The sequence below is a fragment of the Perissodus microlepis genome, chromosome 5 (genome assembly GCF_051167445.1).
Source record: "Perissodus microlepis isolate ML-2025 ecotype Zambia chromosome 5, ASM5116744v1, whole genome shotgun sequence".
Taxonomy (NCBI): domain Eukaryota; kingdom Metazoa; phylum Chordata; class Actinopteri; order Cichliformes; family Cichlidae; genus Perissodus; species Perissodus microlepis.
In genome coordinates, this window is record NC_140465.1 from 12,874,706 (window position 1) to 12,895,228 (window position 20,523).

At 42.8% G+C, this 20,523-nt stretch overlaps 1 protein-coding gene across 4 annotated transcripts in view; it reads right to left on the bottom strand.

Moving 5' to 3' along the window:
* plxna1b (plexin A1b) overlaps window positions 1-20,523 on the bottom strand; it is a 181,244-nt gene that overhangs the window by 146,095 nt on the left and 14,626 nt on the right. For all 4 annotated transcript variants that reach the window (XM_084927943.1, XM_084927941.1, XM_084927942.1 and 1 more), the window contains exon 2: window positions 1,889-3,312. In XM_084927943.1, the coding sequence (XP_084784069.1) occupies window positions 1,889-3,067 (1,179 nt within the window). In that variant the 5' untranslated portion in view covers window positions 3,068-3,312. The remainder of the gene's footprint in view (window positions 1-1,888; window positions 3,313-20,523) is intronic.

Below are 20,523 nucleotides of genomic sequence, written 5' to 3' on the forward strand. Positions count from 1 at the left end.
TGAAGATTGTAGCAGTATTAGGTCTGAAGAATCCTTGGTGGGATGTTCTTTGAGAGGAAAAAAAATCAATACAAATTGCAAAATGGGAAGAAAAAAAAAAGGGGGGGGGGGAGACACTTTCAAACTGACAACAGCACTGTTGTGTCATAGCAGGAAATGCATAGGTGCAACTGATTAATAACAGCTGCATTCCATTAAAATGGAGGCTTGATATGGTGTATACTGGCTTCCCAGTATGATTTATTGGGACACTTAAATGAAAACCATAATTAATGTTATTGGACACACCTGTGCTCCTGATGTAACAAGGGAAGCGGTCTTGGTAAAACTGTGTTAGGCAGGAAATCTATTTTGAAGTCTTATCAAAAGCCAACAATGTACAGCAGTTTAGACTCTGCCGAGGTTGGGTAGGAGTTATCATGACAGCATTAAGCTTATCAGCACAATGCAACAAAGTTATCTACCTGGTAACGCAAACTTGCACGTATAGTATTTGACTGGGCTTCTCAGTGAGTTACCAGATGCACTGCACCCCATAAATGGTAAAGTCAAACTCTTTGCAGCACTCTGCACCAGTAGCTCCTGCAGTACCAGTGCAAAGGTCTAATTGAAATAAATGAGATAGGCTGCTTTTTCGGCCCTAGAGCTATTGTCAGTGTGATGGGCCCTAAGAATGAAAAGAACCGTAAAGAATGAAGACAGCCACTGAACAGGAAAAAGAATACATCTACAGAAGGTGGTAAAAGGCAGAAAGAAAGGGAGGTAAAAGAGGACTTGGCTGGGTCATTCACATCACTTATACTACCACACAAAACACTCCTGCGCACTCAAGCTAATGAAGACCTACAAAGAGAAAGAGTGCTGTTCTTACCAACTATCCCACTCCATTAGACGCAACACAGGGTGAATGGTTTGTGTGTGTGTGTGTGTGGTTGTGTGAATGGAAGACACCTGCCGCTAAAGTGGTGTTCACTGACATTTAAAGAAAAAAGCTTTAAAACGGGTCCTTTAATTAAGCTATCTTAAGAAAGAGCAAGGTGGAGGCAATGCATGGGTGCTTTTAAAGCAGACATAGGATGCAAGATGTGGACGCTGAGACAGGTGGTCAGCTAAGACAGAGGACCCCCCCCCCCCCCCCCCCAAAAAAAAAAAAAAAAAAAAAAAAAAAAAAAAAAAAAAACCACAATTTGGGCAAAAGTTTTGGGTAAAGGGGACATGGTGAAAAGATCCAGGAATATTTTCAGAAAATAAAAAGGATGTTAGCAGGTACACATGTTCACAATGAAGAAAGCCAGGCTATGTCTGTCTATTTGGAGTGTGTTGGCTGTAATACATGCAGGGTCATGCACTGTGGATCAGTAAGTAAAAACCAAGTCTAACTCGTGCTATCCCTCAGGATCTCACACTGCAGTGCACCGAACAATACTGTGTGTGTGTGAGAGCGTGAGGGCTCCTCCTGAGTGACATTTCACAAATCCAGGGGACTGGGCTAATGATGTCCCCTGTCTGGTTAAATCAAAGCACCAAGATGTTGTGGAGTAAAGAAAAATGCATAGAGAAGTGAAAAGAAAGGCAGCAGGAGAAAGAAATTAGACTATTTCATACTTTATGCCATTTATAAGTGCAGGCATATAGCAGCAGTCTACATTGGTGATATAGCACAGGTAGTCTGCATTCAACTAGTGGCATTAAAATGTGTTTTGTCTGAATGAAAAGCATATGCTCTAACAGTACTTTTATTACAAATTCATAAGAAGAGGTTGTATCCAAGCAAGGAAGTCTTATACTACACAAGTACAAACATATGTGTGTTGTGACAAAAAATGAAACTTACAAAATCGCTTACTACTAACTAAAAGCAGAAGAAACAAAAAAGATTTGAGCTTACCGAGTTGATACAGGCGAGCTCCTTGTTAAGCAGCCAGGGTAGGGAGAGTTTTCCATCTCCCCTGTAGCAGGACTGGATCCTCTCTTTGATCTTTTTTTTTATCTTCCTAAGGGTGAACAGGCACAATGCTGACTCTTTGGGTGGTTTGGCGCGATTCTTCTGACCCTGAGAGAATACTGTGAAAAGGATGTCTTCATTTTCGGAAATCCCAAGAGAGTTGGCCAGCTGCCGGCCCGGTCGAGCCAAGAAGGCATCCTGCACCAGGCGGTACTCCACCCCATCTTTAGTGCAGCCAATGGGGAACTCAACGTAAGAGTAAAACTTTGGATCATCCATGCAGAGACGCACAATTTTGGAGGTGAAGAACTGCTCCCCGCTGGCATCAGGTGAAGTCAGTTGAGTATCCAACTGCATTGTTAGATAATAGACAAACTGCTCACTGCTGAAGCTGTAAACATAATAGATGTCAAAAGCAGGGAACTTGGATAAAGTGTCCGAGGGGATCTTCAGCTGAGAAGAGACAAACTCATCCTGATAGACGAAACTGAACATGTCAGCATTTTCTTCATTCTCCATCAGTTTGCGGCTGGACAAGGTGGGGAAGTACTCAGACTTGCCGTCGATGGGAGTTCCGATAAAAAGCTTGCTGGTAGGACTTTGAGGGGAGCTTATGATGACTCCTGACATGGTACCCGACTCTGCCACACTGGAGAGGTAATGCTCCTTGCGGTGGTGGGGCTCACCAAGCTTAAAGAGGTCATCCAGACGCAGGAACTGACAGATACCCTGTGAGGTGCTGCCACAGGCGATAAGTCGGTTTTGTGCATAGTCTATAAGAAGAAGCTTGTTCACATTCGGGGTTTGGGCCAGCTCATGATTGCAAGACTGGACACTGGGAGGTGGGTAGCACTTCTCATTGTCCACCACTGGGCCTGTCATGTGGCTGCGCAGATTGGTCAGGTTGCTGGAAAGCTTGAAAATCCGGTTAACAGCTCCCACATAGACTTCTCCAGTTTTGTTATGAATAGCCAGATGTGTGAGCGAACAATCAGCTGGGATGAATCTTTTGAAGGGCGGGGGCTGGCCTCCAGACAAGGATGAGCTGATGATGACTAAAAGCCCTATGAGGAGAAAGTTCCCCTGGCCAGAGGAGGCCACTGACCGAGCTAGGTGACACATATTTGGTATGTGCACAAGCAAGGCTTGGGAGGGGGGTGGGGAAGGAGAAAGAGAGCGCAAGCTGTGGTTCCAAATCCCGAGTCAGGATATTTTTTTTTGATAGTTTTGGTTCTACTGTCAAAGATTAAGAGGGAGGGAGAGAGAGAAGGATCAGAGAAGAGAAAGCAAAACTATTGATCCGCTGTCCTGTTCTCAGCGTTGTGAGCAGTCACCAGGAACATCCACAGAGCCACGATGTGGGAGCCCTGGAAGGTAAAAAGAGAAAAAACATCTTGAGTGTTCAAGGAACATTTCTTATTGATTATGCATCAAGGAGGCAGTGAGGCCCACAAATTGCACATCCAAAATTAGAAGGGAAAAAAAGCCAAGCTGACATTTGCCCTAGTTATAAATAAATGATATCAAATCAAGTCTGGGAGGCAAATGTGTGTCTGCATTTAATTATGAGTGAAGATGCAGGGAAAGCATAGGCCAACTATTAAAGGCTCTGTACACATAATATAAGCCTGTGAATGAGTTATAGACTCACAGCATTGAACTCCTTAATATTTCATATCTTTCAGTGTTACTGTGGTGGCTTTGGAGGAGGTGCTCTCTTGAAAAAGGGCCAGTGGGCACTGTTACATTGACAGCAAGCAATTTATAGACAGGACTGCTTGAAGGCTTTACTGTCATGGTCTCCCCAGTTTCAACATAGTCTGATTGTAACTATACCTGCACTTCTGACAACTGTAAACAAGCACCGGGCTTTCATCGAAGCACAGCAGGCAGCCACAACTCTGCTTCCTCTGAAAGAGCTATGATTGCAGTATATATTCTTTAGATATCAGGATAAATATAACATAGCCATAGGGCACTATGAAAACCATTGGCTGATACATATGCTGCACGTACAGGAAAATTCTTGCAAGCATTCACTGATTGCTTATGAAGGGCCAGATCCACTGCATTCCAACACTCCTCCAGAGCCAACCGTGCCCCGGTCAGACAGCAATCACAGCGAGGACCCTTAAAACATGCATGTTATTCATTTACCCTACAATGTAATTAGAACCAATTTCGGAAAGATGATGCATCCCAAGTATGAGTCCCACTGAAGACTGCAGAACAAGATTTCTTTTCCCCCGCCAAAAGCTCAACTTCTCAACGCAATACATCTACATACATATACCACATATACATACAACACTGATGGCTACAGTTCATCCTTTCAAGATGAGGCTAAATTGAAGACCACGGTGAAAATTGCATCTGGTTAATGAATACTTGAACATTTTAGTATGTGATTCAATTTCAAAATTGTATCTAGTGTTCATGATGTACTCATTTTATCACCAGTACATGTGGCAATATGCCTACAAAATCACAGCACAGTCAATGTTTGTACTTTTCTTTTACACACTGCTTCCTTCATCACTGCTCCCTCAAGCCAGCTAATTCTGGCATTTATTTCATTTCATAATGCACACATATAATGAATCCCAGAATGCAATGTGCTATATGTACACTCAACAGAGAACAGACATTAAAAAGGAGGGAGTGAGATCATTTATAGGGATGGAATTTTTATAGGTAAAGGACAAGGAGGAGGAGAAGGGGAGGAGTCAAAAATAGAGAGGCCATGCTCTTTTGGGTGTCCTACAATGACAATACAGTGATGAGGAGCAGTGTTTGCCAGGCGCGTGCTGGCGGCTGACAGGACAATCATGTTCCTGCAGCACCAGGACATTAGTTCTTCTGTAAATGCTGATTATGTAAAACAGGACACAACTCTCCCAGGGATCCCACGCTTCAGTTTCACCTTGACTATCAAAGCGTCTGTGCCAAAGGTGTTTTATGACCATACCAAATCGGAAAAGATGACACACTACAGTGAGACAAGCAGGGTTAAGAGATGGGGATAGGGGGATGAGGTAAAAACATGAAACAGATGACGAATCAAACGAGGAGGCAGACGGAGGTGTGAAGAAGAAAATTCTGGTCTCAGGTTCTCACCAGAGTGTAGGAATGTGGCTGGTAGTAAAGAGCACTGAAGCAGCACATATGCGCCAGTCCACTTGTAATAGCTTACTATTAAGCTTATTTTTGCCCCTAATTAGGCACAAACAGCTGAACCTTTGATACCACAAGACTGTTTCTGATACACAACCTGGATTTTTTTTAAAAACCAAAACTGGCTTAGCAGCACCTGAGAAAGTCTCCATTATCGTGGTGCTAAAACATCTGAATTTACGTGATTGCTCTTGATTGTGTAGCAAAAGCTATAGTTTTTTTTACTTATTAGTGTGGATATACAGGGCAGAGAGCTCTGCCTGCCAGGCTGAGAGAGATGACTGTCAGCTTGTTCCTTTTTTGTTCGATATTTCTATCCTTGAGAAAGGCAGGTATGAGTGACAGATTAAACCCCTCTGAGGGAAAAAAAATGCACTCTTACGAATCTTGAAAGAATTAAACACCTCAGTAAGAGTAGTCATTGAATTGCTCATAAATTTTAGTCACTGGTGCTGCAAACTGTGTGTGAGAAAGAAAAAAAGAGAATGAGGGAAAGCAGGAGAGAAGAGAAATAGTAGTGGTGATGTTCATGGAATAGCAAACCATAGCTCAACTGACACAAAGCTAGCCAGGTTCAGGGAGAGGTGGTGTCATCCAATTTTCTACAAATGAAAAGCCCAGGAAAAGACAAATGTATAGGAAGAGGGGGAGAAAAAAAACAAGGAGAGAAAGAGAAAAAGAGAGAAAGTGGCAGAGAGAGAGGGAAGAGGATACTGTATGGGCTAAAAGAAGGAGAGCCAAACAAAAAGGTGCACTTCTGCTGCATTTTAATCTACCTTCGCGAGAATCAAACACCAGGGAGCCCTGTGGGTCGAGGCACCTCGGCAAGGAAACTGCAGAGAGAAGGGCCTGAGCTGCAGTTATCAGATATATCCCCACTTTCCACTCTGTGAGATTAAAACGGCTCGACGCGGATCGCAGCCTCTTCGACATAAGCAGCCGCAATAAAGTGACGAGCCAGCCTATAAAAAAACTAATTTCTTGCTCAATGGTACAGTCGCGCTGTACGATGAGAGCAGATGTCAATTTAAAGCGTGGCAGCGCATAGGGAAGCCGGCTGCCTCATTTTGCTTTGTCATTTCCAAGTGAGGCAAAGACACAATGGGGCAGACTGGGCGAACGAGCAAATGAGAGTGGCTGATAGAGAACGAGAGGGAAAAAAAAAAAAAAAGTGTCCCTGCAGTAATTCCTCTTCATTTAGACCAGCCACAGCTTGATGTAAGAGAGTGTGAATCACACAACAAATTGCATCTAGGGTCTGCTGCTGCTTGTTATCTATAGGGGCAATGAGACAATGACATCAACAAAACACATCAACAACTACAGGTTAGTGAAAAGACATCATGGCGGGAAGGCCTCCGTCTACTTATAGACACCTTTAGTTCCTCTCTTTACTGTCAGGGCAGACACGCCCAACTGTTGAGTTATTCGCTCAACTTCTCACACATGCCCCCACGCCCCTTCAAATTTCTCCGTTTTTTCCCCCTCTCTCTATTTATCCTTCCAAACCCTCATCAATTTCAATTTCCTCCAGAGCTAAACTGAAATGGGCGGAAGAGTGCTGGGAGAAGGTCGGGAGCCATATCTGGAACCATCAAGGAAAAACATGTCAATCATTTTGGTGTGGAGCACGTCTGTGGCTTTGGGAATGGGCAGTCACCATATCGGGGGCAGGGAAGGTGTTATCACATCAGGGAAAAGCATTAAAGACGGCTGGCTGTAAGGGACTGAGTTTATTGGATTTGATATCGAAATGTCCTATGAATCGACAGGCCTGTACTGCATCCCTATGGGCACTGGAAATAGGACTGAGGGGAAGAAAAACAAAAAGATTATAAAGCAAGGACCCCCATTTTAAAGAGGCTGCAAAGGTGGAGAGGTAATCCCAAATGCTGGTGAAGCGGCAGGTGACTCTTGTGAGCTAAACTGGATAACTTGCTCTCTCACCTTCTTCTCCAAAGCAACTAAACCTGTCCGTTCAGATAATGGTCGCCGCTCAGAGCGTAACTTTGTGCTGATTTATTGCCAGTGGCATATCAATTACAGCACTCTACAATGGAGGGGAGAGACAGGAAGAGCAGGTGGTGAGAGAAGAAAAAAGAGCAGCATTCAGACATATTTTTTGCCCTCTGTGGCTTGTCACAACATATGGGTCAAGTCTGGGACCAGACGAAGAGGAAGTGGGTGTAATCGAGGATTTAAGAAGCCAGGAAATTAAATTATTGCAAATTCTCAAGACTCGTGCACAAAGTCTGTTACTGTAGACCAATCACAGCGTAAACACAGGTGGTTGAAAACAAGGTGGTGCAGCAGGAAAAACTACAATTTTATCTGTAGGTACACAAAAAAAAAGCAAAACCATCCCTGTTGTACATAACTGCACCGTCCATGTTTAACTCTCAACCTGGCCTGACTTTTGTTGAACTCAAGTTCCTCTATCACCCCCACATTTCCCATCTGGCTCCAGTATTACTATCAAATAAAGGCATATATGCCAAGATATAACTTCGTTTAAATACAGCCACAGAACACAAAGAACGATCTAATATTTTAAGTGCAAATCATGACACAAATGTGCAGAAATTAAATGGGTTTTTATCTGAATCTCCCTTCCACCTCTTCACAGCTAGTACACTCTCCAGATTGGATATTTGCCCAGGGGACAAAAGAGAGAAGGGTGAGGAGTGGAAGAGGGATTGAAGAGCAAAGTGGGTGGAGGGGTGGTATTACGGGGGGGGGTTGTATGGTTAGAGAGGAGGTAAGATAGAAGGGGCAGCCAAGCCCTGAAGCCTTAATCCTCTCTCAGGGTCTGCCTAATCTCACCGCCAGTATCTGCATATGGGAAGAATGGATTACCATCCCCCGATGCAGCGACAGACAGATTGACGGGGGAATGGGTGGCAGTCTCTGGACAGAAACGCTCTCTGAGACAAACAGAAACACCCAAAAAGTCTGACTTTAAAAAGTTAGAGGAGAGGATGTGGTTGCTCTTGAAACTATTTCATTGCACTGAACAAATACACACTCTAACATCCACCCTATCAAACACACATCTGCTGCAAGTAGGTATGTTAGTCAGCTGCAGCTCGTTTTTGCCACCAGTGTGACATATTGTGTAATCTGTCCCAGATCAGATACTGTCTGAGGTGCTGAGAGGGGCAGGAGGGGGTCAGCCTACCAATCTAAACCACACTGCAGCTTAAAGAGTCCTCTTAACACACCACAAACTCAAATCTCATTCTAACAAATCAATCATTCCTCCACTGGGGATTATGAGAATATTATATTACAAAAATGAAAATAAAAATAAAAATATCCAAACCCATCTGTCACTGTATATAGAAATTTGTTTTGCCAAGGCCCTCTTCTTTCCAGCTGAACGACAGCAGAATAGGTATTAATAGGGGAATGTGAGGTCTTGAGGGCAATACATTCAGAAACACCCCTTGAAGATAGAATATTCCATATTGTGTTGTGACAAAATGAAAAAAGACATTTGGTGATAGGTAAGGACACTGGGAGGGGAAAAAAATGAGCCAGCACTTTTCAAGTGCCCCCAAAAAATGTCTTTATATCATACTCAAGCCAAGACAGATTGCAGAGGAGGTAAGACCAATTTTCTAGAGGTCAGACAATAAAGCAGTATTGTATATTATGGTATCTTGTATCATTTCCTTCCTGCGTTGGCTGCAAGAACAAGCCGACTGGAAAGCCTTCGGGCGCATAAAAAGCCCTTACGAGTTCTGTTTTAGTGCCAACGTAAATCAGTTTCAGGGGACAAGTGTCTGTGCCCCTTCTCTCTCCCTCTCTATGTGGCAGGTGGCCTGCCAAAACGAATGCCTCATTTCATCGTACAGAATTGGCAAGTGTGTGCATGTGTGTAAAGCATAAGTCAGGGTGTGGAACAAATTGAGCCCCCTGTATTTAAAACACCTTGCTCCACTGACACTCATTCCATCAACATGGCTGGACTAATAAAATCTGGACCCATCTAGTGGCTGCCCTCAACACGAAGGAGTTAAAAGTAACAGAGGAGAAAAAACAGACAACAATGGCCCTACATTAGCTCTATATAAAATAAACAATAAAGTATATTTTTATATTAGACAACAATAAAGTCTTTATAGCAGACGCTTTACAAGCTGGAATAATAGAAAGTGAGGATTATAAAATGTTCTGTTTTCTTAGCTCTTTTTCAATGAGAATCATGACATTTGTTGGAAACATAAAAGATAATTACATCAACACATTTTTCTGTTCACATCCTTAATTTGTCATAATCTGAACCACTGTCTTATTTTTCCTCCACTCCTCTATTTGTTTCCTAGGCTTGAATAAGAAGCTTGCACAAGGACAAAGGCAGAAACTAACTGACTATCTACTCGAACACTGAAGGTCTGAGGCGGCAGTAAATACAAGGACAACTGCTTCCCTGCCACCCAATGTGCTGTGGATAACAGGTGTGTGTGTGTGTGTGTGTGTGTGTGTGTGTGTGTGTGTGTGTGTGTGTGTGTGTGTGTGTGTGTGTGTGAGTGAGAGAGAGTGTGTGTGTGTGCATGTGGCAGCTGCCACTCTGAGACAGTAGACAGACTGTGGGCAGTACTTCAAACAAATTATTCCATTTCTCATACGCTGCAACATTAAACACACACACACACACACACACACACACACACACACACACACACACTTGTGTTTTGAGAGGTAAATGGGATTATACACCAGCATACGTTACTTTGGACACAGTGTTATTCAAGTATGTGGTTGCATGTGCGTTAGTCACGACTGGGCGTGTGCACCTGTGCACGGTGGTGACAGTGAGCCACTGAATTTCTTGAATTTAGCCGCCTTCATGGATATAACATTGCTGGCTTACAGCATTCAAACAAGCACAGAAGCTGATTTTAATGTTCCTTAAAGCTTCACCAAGACATGCATGTATATAGACATATTATTTATATATATATCAAAAATAAATTTAAAAAAAAAAGCACTTCCTGGGCTGTTGTGATTGGCGGGTAAATTTCAGATGTCTGTTGTTTTCTTATGTGGTTACATACTTTCAGACACGTACCATTTTAAAGAAACAAACCTCAGTGAGATTCGATTATGAACGACTTACACTTGAAAGTCTAAACTGTTATGCGAGCTCCTGAATCCACTGATTCTGATTAGCAACACCACGTCAGCTAAACTGTAATGCAGAGGGAATTCGCACAAGATTCCAAGTTGAATTCATCTCTTCACCCAGAAAAACCCCCAAAAAACACATACCATTCATTTGTGTGTACGATTATCTATATGAAAGGTGATTCGCCCCACTTTAAATATCAACTCTCACCAGTAATTTGTCATGCAACAGCCTTTATAAGTAATTTGTGAGCAGTCTGAGATGGCTGGTAGATGAACGCCACCATCTCGGTGTTCTGAATGGTTTATGAACATTGTATCTGAATTGGCTCTTGAACACAGGGTTGAGTGCCTCAGGCTGCCTCCCAAATATGCAGCCCTTGTCATTACAATAACATATGAAGAGCAGACAGCCTGGGTTTGTCTCCTCCTTTGTATCCACCCCTGTTTCCTTCATCCAATCATCCCTCAGCCTCTCTCCTTTTATTACCTCATGCAGTTCTCATGCCTGGCCTATTCACCAGCTTTTTAGATGAGCACTACCAAAATACAAATTGCTTAAACACCAAATTTCAAAACACAAGCAAGGAAACCCAGTTCCTCCTCCCAGTTTCTTCTCTCGGGGGTGAAATTCCTTTCAGAAACAAAGGCCTTCATTCCAGCTGCGAAGATAGAAAGAAACACTGCTGAACCCAGCATCACATAAAACCTGCCCACATTTCAAAAAGCAGCACACAGACACACAACCACACTGATGCAGCAGCAACAGATTAGTGGTTTTCTCTTAATCTCTCGACTGTGTTTGTGCGACTGGGTCTTTATTTCCATGACAAATCCTGCATTTATTTGTGAGGGTGTGTGTGTGTGTGTGTGTGTGTGTGTGTGTGTGTGTGTGTGTGTGTGTGTGTGTGTGTGTGAGTGAGAGAGAGTGAGAGTGTGCGAAGGTGGGAGAGGTAGGCACTATGTAGGTCAGGGCCAGAGTGTGCCTACTAAGAGTCACAAAGTGAAACTGTAACAGTGAGGCTACAGTATTTCAGCACTAGCTCACAAAAGCAAACACACATTGAGCCTGTGCTATGTCTGAAGCATAAACCTAATACTGCTTCTGTTTGACATGGATTTAAAGCAATGAAGATGACATAAATTCATCATCAACAAAAAGCTACACAATATCACCATGTCTGCCATGGCAGGAAACTTTATAATTTACATTAAAATTGGCAATCAAAGTTTGCACACTTAGGAATAACAACTTGATTTTTACATATTTTAACTTATTTAGTACATCTACATATTTTCACCTTTTACCTCACAACATAAACAATTATAGTCCTTCCTAAACATTCATGGCTTAAAGCAGCGGTCCCCAACCCCTGGGCCTCGGACCGGTACCGGTCCGTGAGAGTTTAGGCTCAGGTGTGAAATGTATGGTTTTCAGAGTTATTTTGTTATCGTTTGTACCGTTAACTCGGTTTTCCTGGGTCTTTTCACATGTGTTATGAATAAATCTTATTTTTTTCGGTACCGGTACTAGTTTTATTTTGTTGTATTTATCCGCGACACCTTAAAGGCCGGTCTGTGAAAATATTGTCGGGCACAAACCGGTCCGTGGCGCAAAAAAGGTTGGAGACCGCTGGCTTAAAGCATAGGGTTTGAATTAAACTGAAGTCATAGCCAACAGAACACACACCCTCATTTAGTATAATACACTTAAGGTTTTGCCACTAAACCTTGATTTGGTCAGGTACAACTGATTTTAATTAGCACACGTGGTCATGTTGGCTCTAGTTCAGCAAAAGTTGGATTGTCTCAGGCAAGTTGTCAAACAATAAAGTTATTTTTTAATACAGTGAATCATGCATTACAGCTTCCGCACCAACAATGTGGTATACCTGCATTGACGTACAATGTAAAAATGTCTGACGAAAATAAAGATGGCTAATTGTTCAATGTAGTCATTTTATGGAGTGATCCGTTTCTCTCAGTGGCATCAAGAACAACGAGCTGTGAACAACTAAAGCTCGTCAGCCATATCCAGTGACAGCTGACAAAAATCTCTGGTTGATTTTTTTCGAGGGGGCCTATACCAGAATAGCCACAGAGCTCACAAAGAAAATTCATGATGACGGCCAAACACAACACAAGTCCTGTAATTTAAATGCTCAACTTGCAGTGTGTTTCAGCTTTCTAGGCTGGATGTGCAGGTGCTGATGTAATAAAACCACGAGTAAGGAACGGTTCAGTCAGCGAACTGGGTGAAATGGGACATAAGTGTAGTAAACTGACGAAATGATAATGAATAGCATATAGCCGCAACAGTATTCCACTTTTCACAAAACAAAACCGCAATGAAGTCTGGACTTTAGACGGGATCCTCTTAAAACAAAGCCTGCACATTCCTCCATGGCGCTGCTTATTTTCTCCCTGCTGAGGTCACCATAATAGAATGCAGACTGCTCTGCCCAAAGCAGCCCATTACCAAACAATGCTGTCCTCAATGGCAACGACTCTCTTCAATTTCTCTGCCTCACACCTTCTCTTTATGAGCTCGACTGACCTTTGACACACTGAGTGCTGGAGCAGGGCTGAGCTGAACTCCTTTGTAAAAACTTGCCAGAGTGTTGATTGCTGTAAAAACATGCATACCATTATAAATCTTGTTGTTAACGATCTGAGGACAGAGCGGGTGATAGTGGTGTAAGCGGCAGAAGGAGTCGCTTCAAGGAGAAAGGCATTAAAATAAAATCACTGTCTCCTTTTGTTTTACTGGTGTCATAAAAATAGCCTCCCCTTTTTGGACTTTCCACAGTAAGCACAAGCTAATACAAGGAAAGCAGCTAATCAACTAGAAACTCATTTGTTCATAAGCATGATAACGTAGCTCACTGCCTTTTGCTCGTCTCCTATTAATCCATCTTTGCCTCATCACACCTGTGGCACCTTTGTTTTTTGGTGATTACATGATATGATAACAAAAAAATGTGCATATCTGGATAAAGCTGTCAAAACCAAAGTCGTTTTTAATCTTCCGTTTTGAGATTACATCATAAAGAAACTGACACATGACCTTAGCACTTCAAAGACTTGACAAAAGTCCAAACTAGCTCATATCTTATCAGCTGTGATATGTTTTTATTGAAACAGACAGGCAAACTGACCATCTGCTCTGCATCTCCACTGAGCCATAACGACATCCAACGCATTCAAGTTTATACAAATAGATGCTCTGCTTTGTCTTAATGGCAGCAGACAAGCAAGCATACACAGTGTGTCTGGACTGGTTCAGTATTGACTCAAGACAGCATCCTTATCCATCTTTGTCCATTAAAGCCATACCGTTTCCGGATATATACTGTTGAGTACTATTAGTAACCATATCGTTGGCTGTGACCGCATGGCTATTTCTCTGCTCTTAATGCCTCAAGACAGGCGTGTGGCTTGTGTCACATGGTGTTCAGCCAATTTATGTCCTGTGATTGGTCACAAGGCAACAGAGTTAATGCAGATCTCAGCCTGGGGGGATGAAGATTTGATTCCTCAACAGCAGGGGAAAAAATTGTTGCATATTAATATATCATCTGGAAAGAAGTTCTCACGGTAGCATAAAGTTTTGCATGAAAATGAAGAGTGACTGGTCAAACTCGTCACATCCCAGAGGAAGACGTGCAACAGGATTCACAAAGACAGCGTCTTGTCCAGGAACTCGTTCATTTTGTTTGGCACCGCTACATCTGAATCATGTGAGGTCAATGCTAATTATCGTACGTTGCCCTATTGTGGAGCTGAAACAAAGGAAGTGCATCTACCCCAGCCATTTTTAGCCCAGGAGCCTAGTTTTATTCAAACCAGCAGACGGTGAGCATGTTTGAATAGAGGCCTGTGAGCTCGGGCGATTTCCTGTCTTGTCACTGATCATCAGCACATGCTGTATTCCTGGTGAAGCGCAACACACAGCATTGCATGCATCACTGCCTCACTATAGAGGCTGCGACAGAGACAGAGACGAAGGCTTGCGTATGTACATGTGGGTATGTGTGACTAATAGCTTGCATACAAACAGAAGTAGGAACTCCAGCAGGTACAGTAATGAGATGTTTGAAGTTCCACTTTCTTCACTTAAACATCGGACCACATTTAATGATGTCATCTAACTAAAATTATGTGAAAAGAATGAGAGAGTGGGCCGGAGAAGAAAATGAACAAATACCAATGATGGAGAAAAGAGGCTGAGTGAATAAAATGTGTAATCACCAGAAGATCTTGAGACGAGAGGGGGGAAAAAATGGTGGAAATGAAAAGGTGTGGTGATGGAAATAAGAAACGCGGGAGAGATAGTGGAGTGAGATGAGAGAAGTTGACGATACCTTTTCAGAGAGTTAGCGAGGTGGAACAAGGAGGAATGGAGGGAGATAAGAGGAGAGCAGTCTGTGCATGTTTAGCTAAAAGGGAATTTTTATCCTTAGCTTGTGGGCAACTGAGTAACTGTCACATAGCTACAGCCAACACCACTTCAACTTCAACTAAGTACTCCAAAACAATACTCCACGTTAGAACTTTCACAAGGATTTCACTTGCTTTTTCAGAGTTTTAATCAAGTGTTTCAATAGGTGAGTATAGGTTTCAAATAAGAGTAGCTCGTCATAATTAAATTCGTTGTAACTAAATTACCCAGTCAGCCTACACATTTCTTTTCTTTTTACCCACCTGTGTGCAGCTTCTCCTTAATAAAGAAAATGTCACCCTAGGTGTCAATTTTCACACATTGTTCTGATGCTAACAATGTAAACATCTAACAACAAATTTTCTCAGCTTAAGGAGGAAACAAATATATTAAATATTAATACTCAAGGCTAAGACTTTGAGCATTACAGTCTCAGTGGAATTACAGCCTTTACTCCAACATTTCCATTTCATAACTGAGCATTATGAGAGAAGACTGGTTTTTCTTGGAGTCATTCCAAATGGAAAAGCTGGACCTACCGGGCAGTCCAGAACGACAAGTAACATCAGCCATCGTGTGTCAGTCCCAGGGCAGAGAAAGCGGGGGCGGATGGGAGGTTCAATACAAGACAATATACACAGCAACCTCAAACGCACGTTCATTAGGTCATATTACAGAGACTGCCTTTCAACTTGGCAGACAGCTAAATGAATAAAGCTGCTACTAGTGTAAACTGAGTGTGAGTGCATAGTTTGTGGGTGTCCGACAGTCTTTGTGTGTCTTTAAGTTTACATTTGTCATTCCCATGTCTAAATGCAGCGAGTGACAGCAAGGCCGGTGAGGGACAGAAAGCCAAAACTGCGTCCAAAGGGCTTGTCAGTATCGTTATAGCAACAGAGCCTAGGACGAGGTAGTGCTATGGGAGAGAGGAGGAGGAAAGTGTGGAGGAGGATAAGAACAGAGATGGAGAGAAAGAAAAACACAGAGGGAGATGTGTTGGAAAGAGAGAAATGTGAGCGCAGAGGAAGAGAGATAAGGAGAGACTGGTGGGAGCGGGGGAAGATGAGAGGAAGAGTGATGAGTGAGAGGAATGCTAGAGACAAAGAGGCAAGGAGAGCAAGGAAGACAGGAGAGAAGAGGGACTAAATATATCAGTGTCTTGCTCAACATAACACTGAGCTAGATATGAATAATCTAAGGTGCGATAGTGACTTGTAGAAAGACGGGATGCTACAGGTCTAAAGCCTCTTTCACACGCACTTCTCAGAAAAAAAGAAAAAAAACTTCTCATAACAGATCCCCACACAGTGTTCCCTAAAGAGAAAATTATAAAATTGGCAATTTTAGTCTCAGGTTCGAATACCACTATACATAATAGATGCAGCCTCATTGGGGGGACACAATCACAGAAGACGAGAAATCCTCAGCTCCCTGTGGCTTTGAATGTGTTTAAATGTTATTTTCCACAGTCTAACTAAGTCACCCCTCTGTTTATATTGCAACCCTGCATACTGAATAAATACCATGCCGCCTCTACTCCTCTACCGCCTCTCCTGCATTCTCAGCCAGGCACTTCACTGTTGTGTACGAGTAGATCACACCAACACCGGCCAGGCAAATGACCGGCCATGTTCCATGGGCCCACAGGGACCAACTGCCAGTCATAACTTTCCAATCCCGCACTTATTTCAGCCACTCAAAGCAGACTGAAAATATAGCAGAGGCGTTATTTGATTGCCGTTATTCTACACTGTTTGGGAATTTATGCAAGCTAGGTCTCTCCTTTTCAAAGTGAAGTAGATGGCACTGGTAATGAAGTAAGAAGTGTTGGGATATGTGCCATAGTGGAAAATATATATGCAAAAAGGATGGAGTGCAGACATGGAGTCTTTTAGTGTCAACAATTTATGGCAGTAAAGGACAAATGGGCATGCTAGCAGTAATAAAGTGCCAAAGTAGGGCTGTATTTAACCCACTGAAATCTTACCTACTTTTCAACTGCTATCAGGAAAAATGAAAAACAAATCTGCATAACTGCCACCATATATCGACCAACCAATCCACTACTCGACCTGGAGAGTACGGCACTAAAGCAAAAATAAAGCTACATTTCAACAGGCTTTTTAAATATTAACAGCTTTTTTCCATCTGTTCTCTCCAGCAAAGCAGCTGAGATCAAGCTTTATCTCAAGTCCAGTGTCTGAAAAGACTTGATACAAGCAACCTCTTGTTCTCTTGACTTTGAACAGGGCAAAATTAGCTCCACAAAGCTCTGGAATTAAACCACAACCTAATTTGTCTTTGGTACAAGTGGGCCTTGACCCGCTATTTGACAAACACTGTTTGATAATGGGATTCAGCACTAAGCCGGTCTCCGTCGCCACACTCCAATCCACTTTCCTCTCCAGGTCAGCTGACCCTTTCCTTGATGTGCTGAAGGATGGCTAGTATGATGTGTTCTAGCTTGTTAAAACTCATGCGATTTCACAAGGGGGAAAGGTTAACGGTTACACAACGACAAGAACCTGCCACCAGAGTGGTGCTCATGACCTCAACCCACAATACCCAAGCCGAGAGGAGGAGAGAGTCATCAGAAGATCCCCGCTTCTCTCCCGTGTGAATATCAAGTCTCAACCCCTCATGCTTCACTTGAATTTCAACGCATTCCTTAAACTCACACACAGACACACAAACATCAGGTTTACAGCTCAACTGTCTGCGAGAAAGCACATTTTCTATGAGAAGTGATGCATGAACTGTGAATGTGTGAGAGGTGTCTCACCATATGCCCTGACCTTTCCAAGGAGAGAACAGAGTGAATGTAATTCTCCAGGCTGTGTTTGTATGAAGCACAAGGCAGCAATTATTAAAGCCTAATGAATAACTGGGACAAAACAAAGTACCGGCACACTCGAGCCATTTCTGCTCACCCGAAAGGCTACATTAGCATCTTAAATGCAAATCAAAATCTTACTCAAAATACAGACAACTTACTTTTGGGGGGGTGGGGGAGTTAAAACAACATTATTCCTGCCTGAAGAACCAAGGAGTACGCAAACAAAAACCATAACAGTTTTCACTTAGGTGGTTATTTATCCCTGCAAAGAAAAAAAAATAGCACAAACTTTTGGGTGCTGTGTAGTTTTGAGGACTAGTCAGTGGTTTGTTGCATTTGCAAAGGGCATGTAGGAGGTTTAAATCTCAGTCCAGCAGTCTTTATTTTGATCTGATTCCTGAGTAGTCACACAAATCAGTGTCACTAAAGAAGGGATATTGTGCAGCTGCATATGGGGCTTAACAACTACACTGGAACATGATGCTTCTCTGTAAGCTGATTCACTGAAAAAGGAGGAGAAGGGATAAAAAAAAAAAAAAATGAAGTAAAAGACATTGACAGATTATGTAGAGTGACCACAACTGCTTTGACTGCCACCAATACACTCTTAAAAGCCGTACTGTCAAATGACAGAATTCCTAAAAAGCCTCAACTGGGGCTACATGCTGTGAGCATTTATTTTACAAGCTGCTGGCTGAGCACACAACCAAATCTCTCGCTTCACATTGGATTTTAAAGTCATCCATCAATGTATGGACTATGGTGGTTGTGTGTGAATAAATGTTGATTGCTGGCGATGCTTGAGGTGTTCATCCAGCAAGCATGGCTCTGCATGGCCCAGATCCTGCCTGAGAGGAAGCAATGCCACTAATGTGGGTCATTGTTATGCTGGGCTGTGGCTTAAGATTCTCCAAGAACAGATATGAATGCGAGTGCAGTGAGCGTAAAACAGGGGGGGGGGGGGGGGGGGGGTTCCAGCTGTGTGTGCTTCCTGCACCAAGCTAAGCTACTCTTTACTCTCGCTCTCATATGGTCTTGATTAGCAGGCCAGTGGCTGTGGTAGCTGGCTGGCAAAGTTATTCCAGCTATGCACTTGTACTGGGGTGGGTCCTCTGGGAGAAATATGTCAGTCTGATCCACAGCTTAGATGAGACCTTCTGTGTCACTTCATATCATGAATTTGACAGGGCACATGAGGAAGAGGGAGGGTGAAGGTGTTTGAGAACATGGACAGGGAGAGTGCAGCGTCTATAGTGCTATGCAGTCCAGTCTTTTTAACTGCAGTATAGCAGATTCTCTGTTTAAGTGTGCCTTTTGTCTCCTGTGGTTGTTTAAGTACAGACACGTATTGAAGCAGTAAATACACACAGCATACACACACACTTGGCTGTCTCTTGACAGGCATAAACCTCAGCAAGGACACTAGTGAAACAAGATTCTACACCCATCTCTCAAAATGTGCACTGAGCAGTTACAGCTACTGAGCTCCCACAACATTGAAAATGGGGGAAATATAGATTTTCCTGACAGTCTGAGACTCTTTAGGCTCTCAAAGCACACCTACTCTTCTGCACTTGTGATCTCTGAGAAGCATTACTAAGAAAGAATTTGAGTTTTCCTCTGATGACTGTTTTTCTGAAGCAGCTCCCTTGTGTACCAACATGAGTTGAATGAATCGTTTAAAAAGACTTTAGAGACAAGCATGTGGCGAAACAATATCATGCACATAACCACATTGTCTGCTGAGCAAATACAGCATTAAGTATTCTCTGTGCAGCGCTTCCTGTTCCACCTGCAATATCACAAAGGAGGAACGCACGCTGCTAAGAGGACATGCAGCTGATGTACAGAGTAAACACGTACTGAAACCCACCACACACATACACATGCACACAGATGTGGGGCTGGGGCTTCACCACAGTGGCGCCGGGGCAGGGCAGGCGGCAGCAGCAGCTACTAATTAAGAGTGGTTGGCTGAACAGCTATAGTTAGGGCTAGAGCTGGAGGGCTGAGGAGAATAGGGCGACAGGTCTGACACTGTGCCTGAGTGAGTCTGCGTGTGTGCCTGAGTGAGTCTGCGCGTGTGTGTGTGTGTGTGTGTGTGTCTGTTACTAGCAACCCTGGGGCTATAGGGTAGGGCCCCAGTTCAGCTCTTGCTGACTCAGATTCAACACTGTCTGGCTACAGTGCTACTAATATAGCTAGAAGGGAGGAAGCACAATTTGCTCTTTCCCTTCCTCTACAACTTTTTCCCACTACTGTTTACTTTTTTCTTGTGCTTAGTGCATATTTTAGATTTACTTCCTCTTTTTATTTCATCATTAAATCTGCCAGCCACTGTATCATTTCTCTCTTTCACTTTTACACACAGTCTTTGTGCTTCAGTACGTTTTATTAGCAGTTTATATGTTCGCAGATCAAAGGTGGAGATTATAGTGGGGATTAAAACAAGAGATACATTTGCTGTAAATGGTGAGAAACTTCCTAGACAGTGAAATAATCTTCCTGTCCGCTTTTGTTCACACTTTTAAAAACTAGAAATTCTTGTTCTCCCGATTCAAACTTGTTGGGCAACACTGTGACTAACAGCACCACTGACTCAATTCATCATGTCCTAAAATGTAAACAAAAATAAGAAATCTCTCAGAAAGTCTGAGATATACCCTTTGTGGCACAATACACTCTCTGCAAAGTGCAGGCATTTAATCAAATATGTGACCAAGGCGGATTTATCAGTCACTTCTAGCAAAACAAAAAACCCCAAAGTGCCATAATGTGTCCTAAGAAACATGAACATATTTCAGTTGCTGTCAGTAAAGTGGTTTGTGCAAAAGCAACTCATTATACGGGAATAACAGGTGACTATATTAACAAACATTTAAAAAAAAAAGACCTTGTGGCAGTATAATAGGCTTGGGCCTGGGCCTTGGTTATTTAGCAGGCCAGCTAATCCTATTGTTGATGTCTCTAGAGCACAAGTGGTTAAGCTTGATGTGA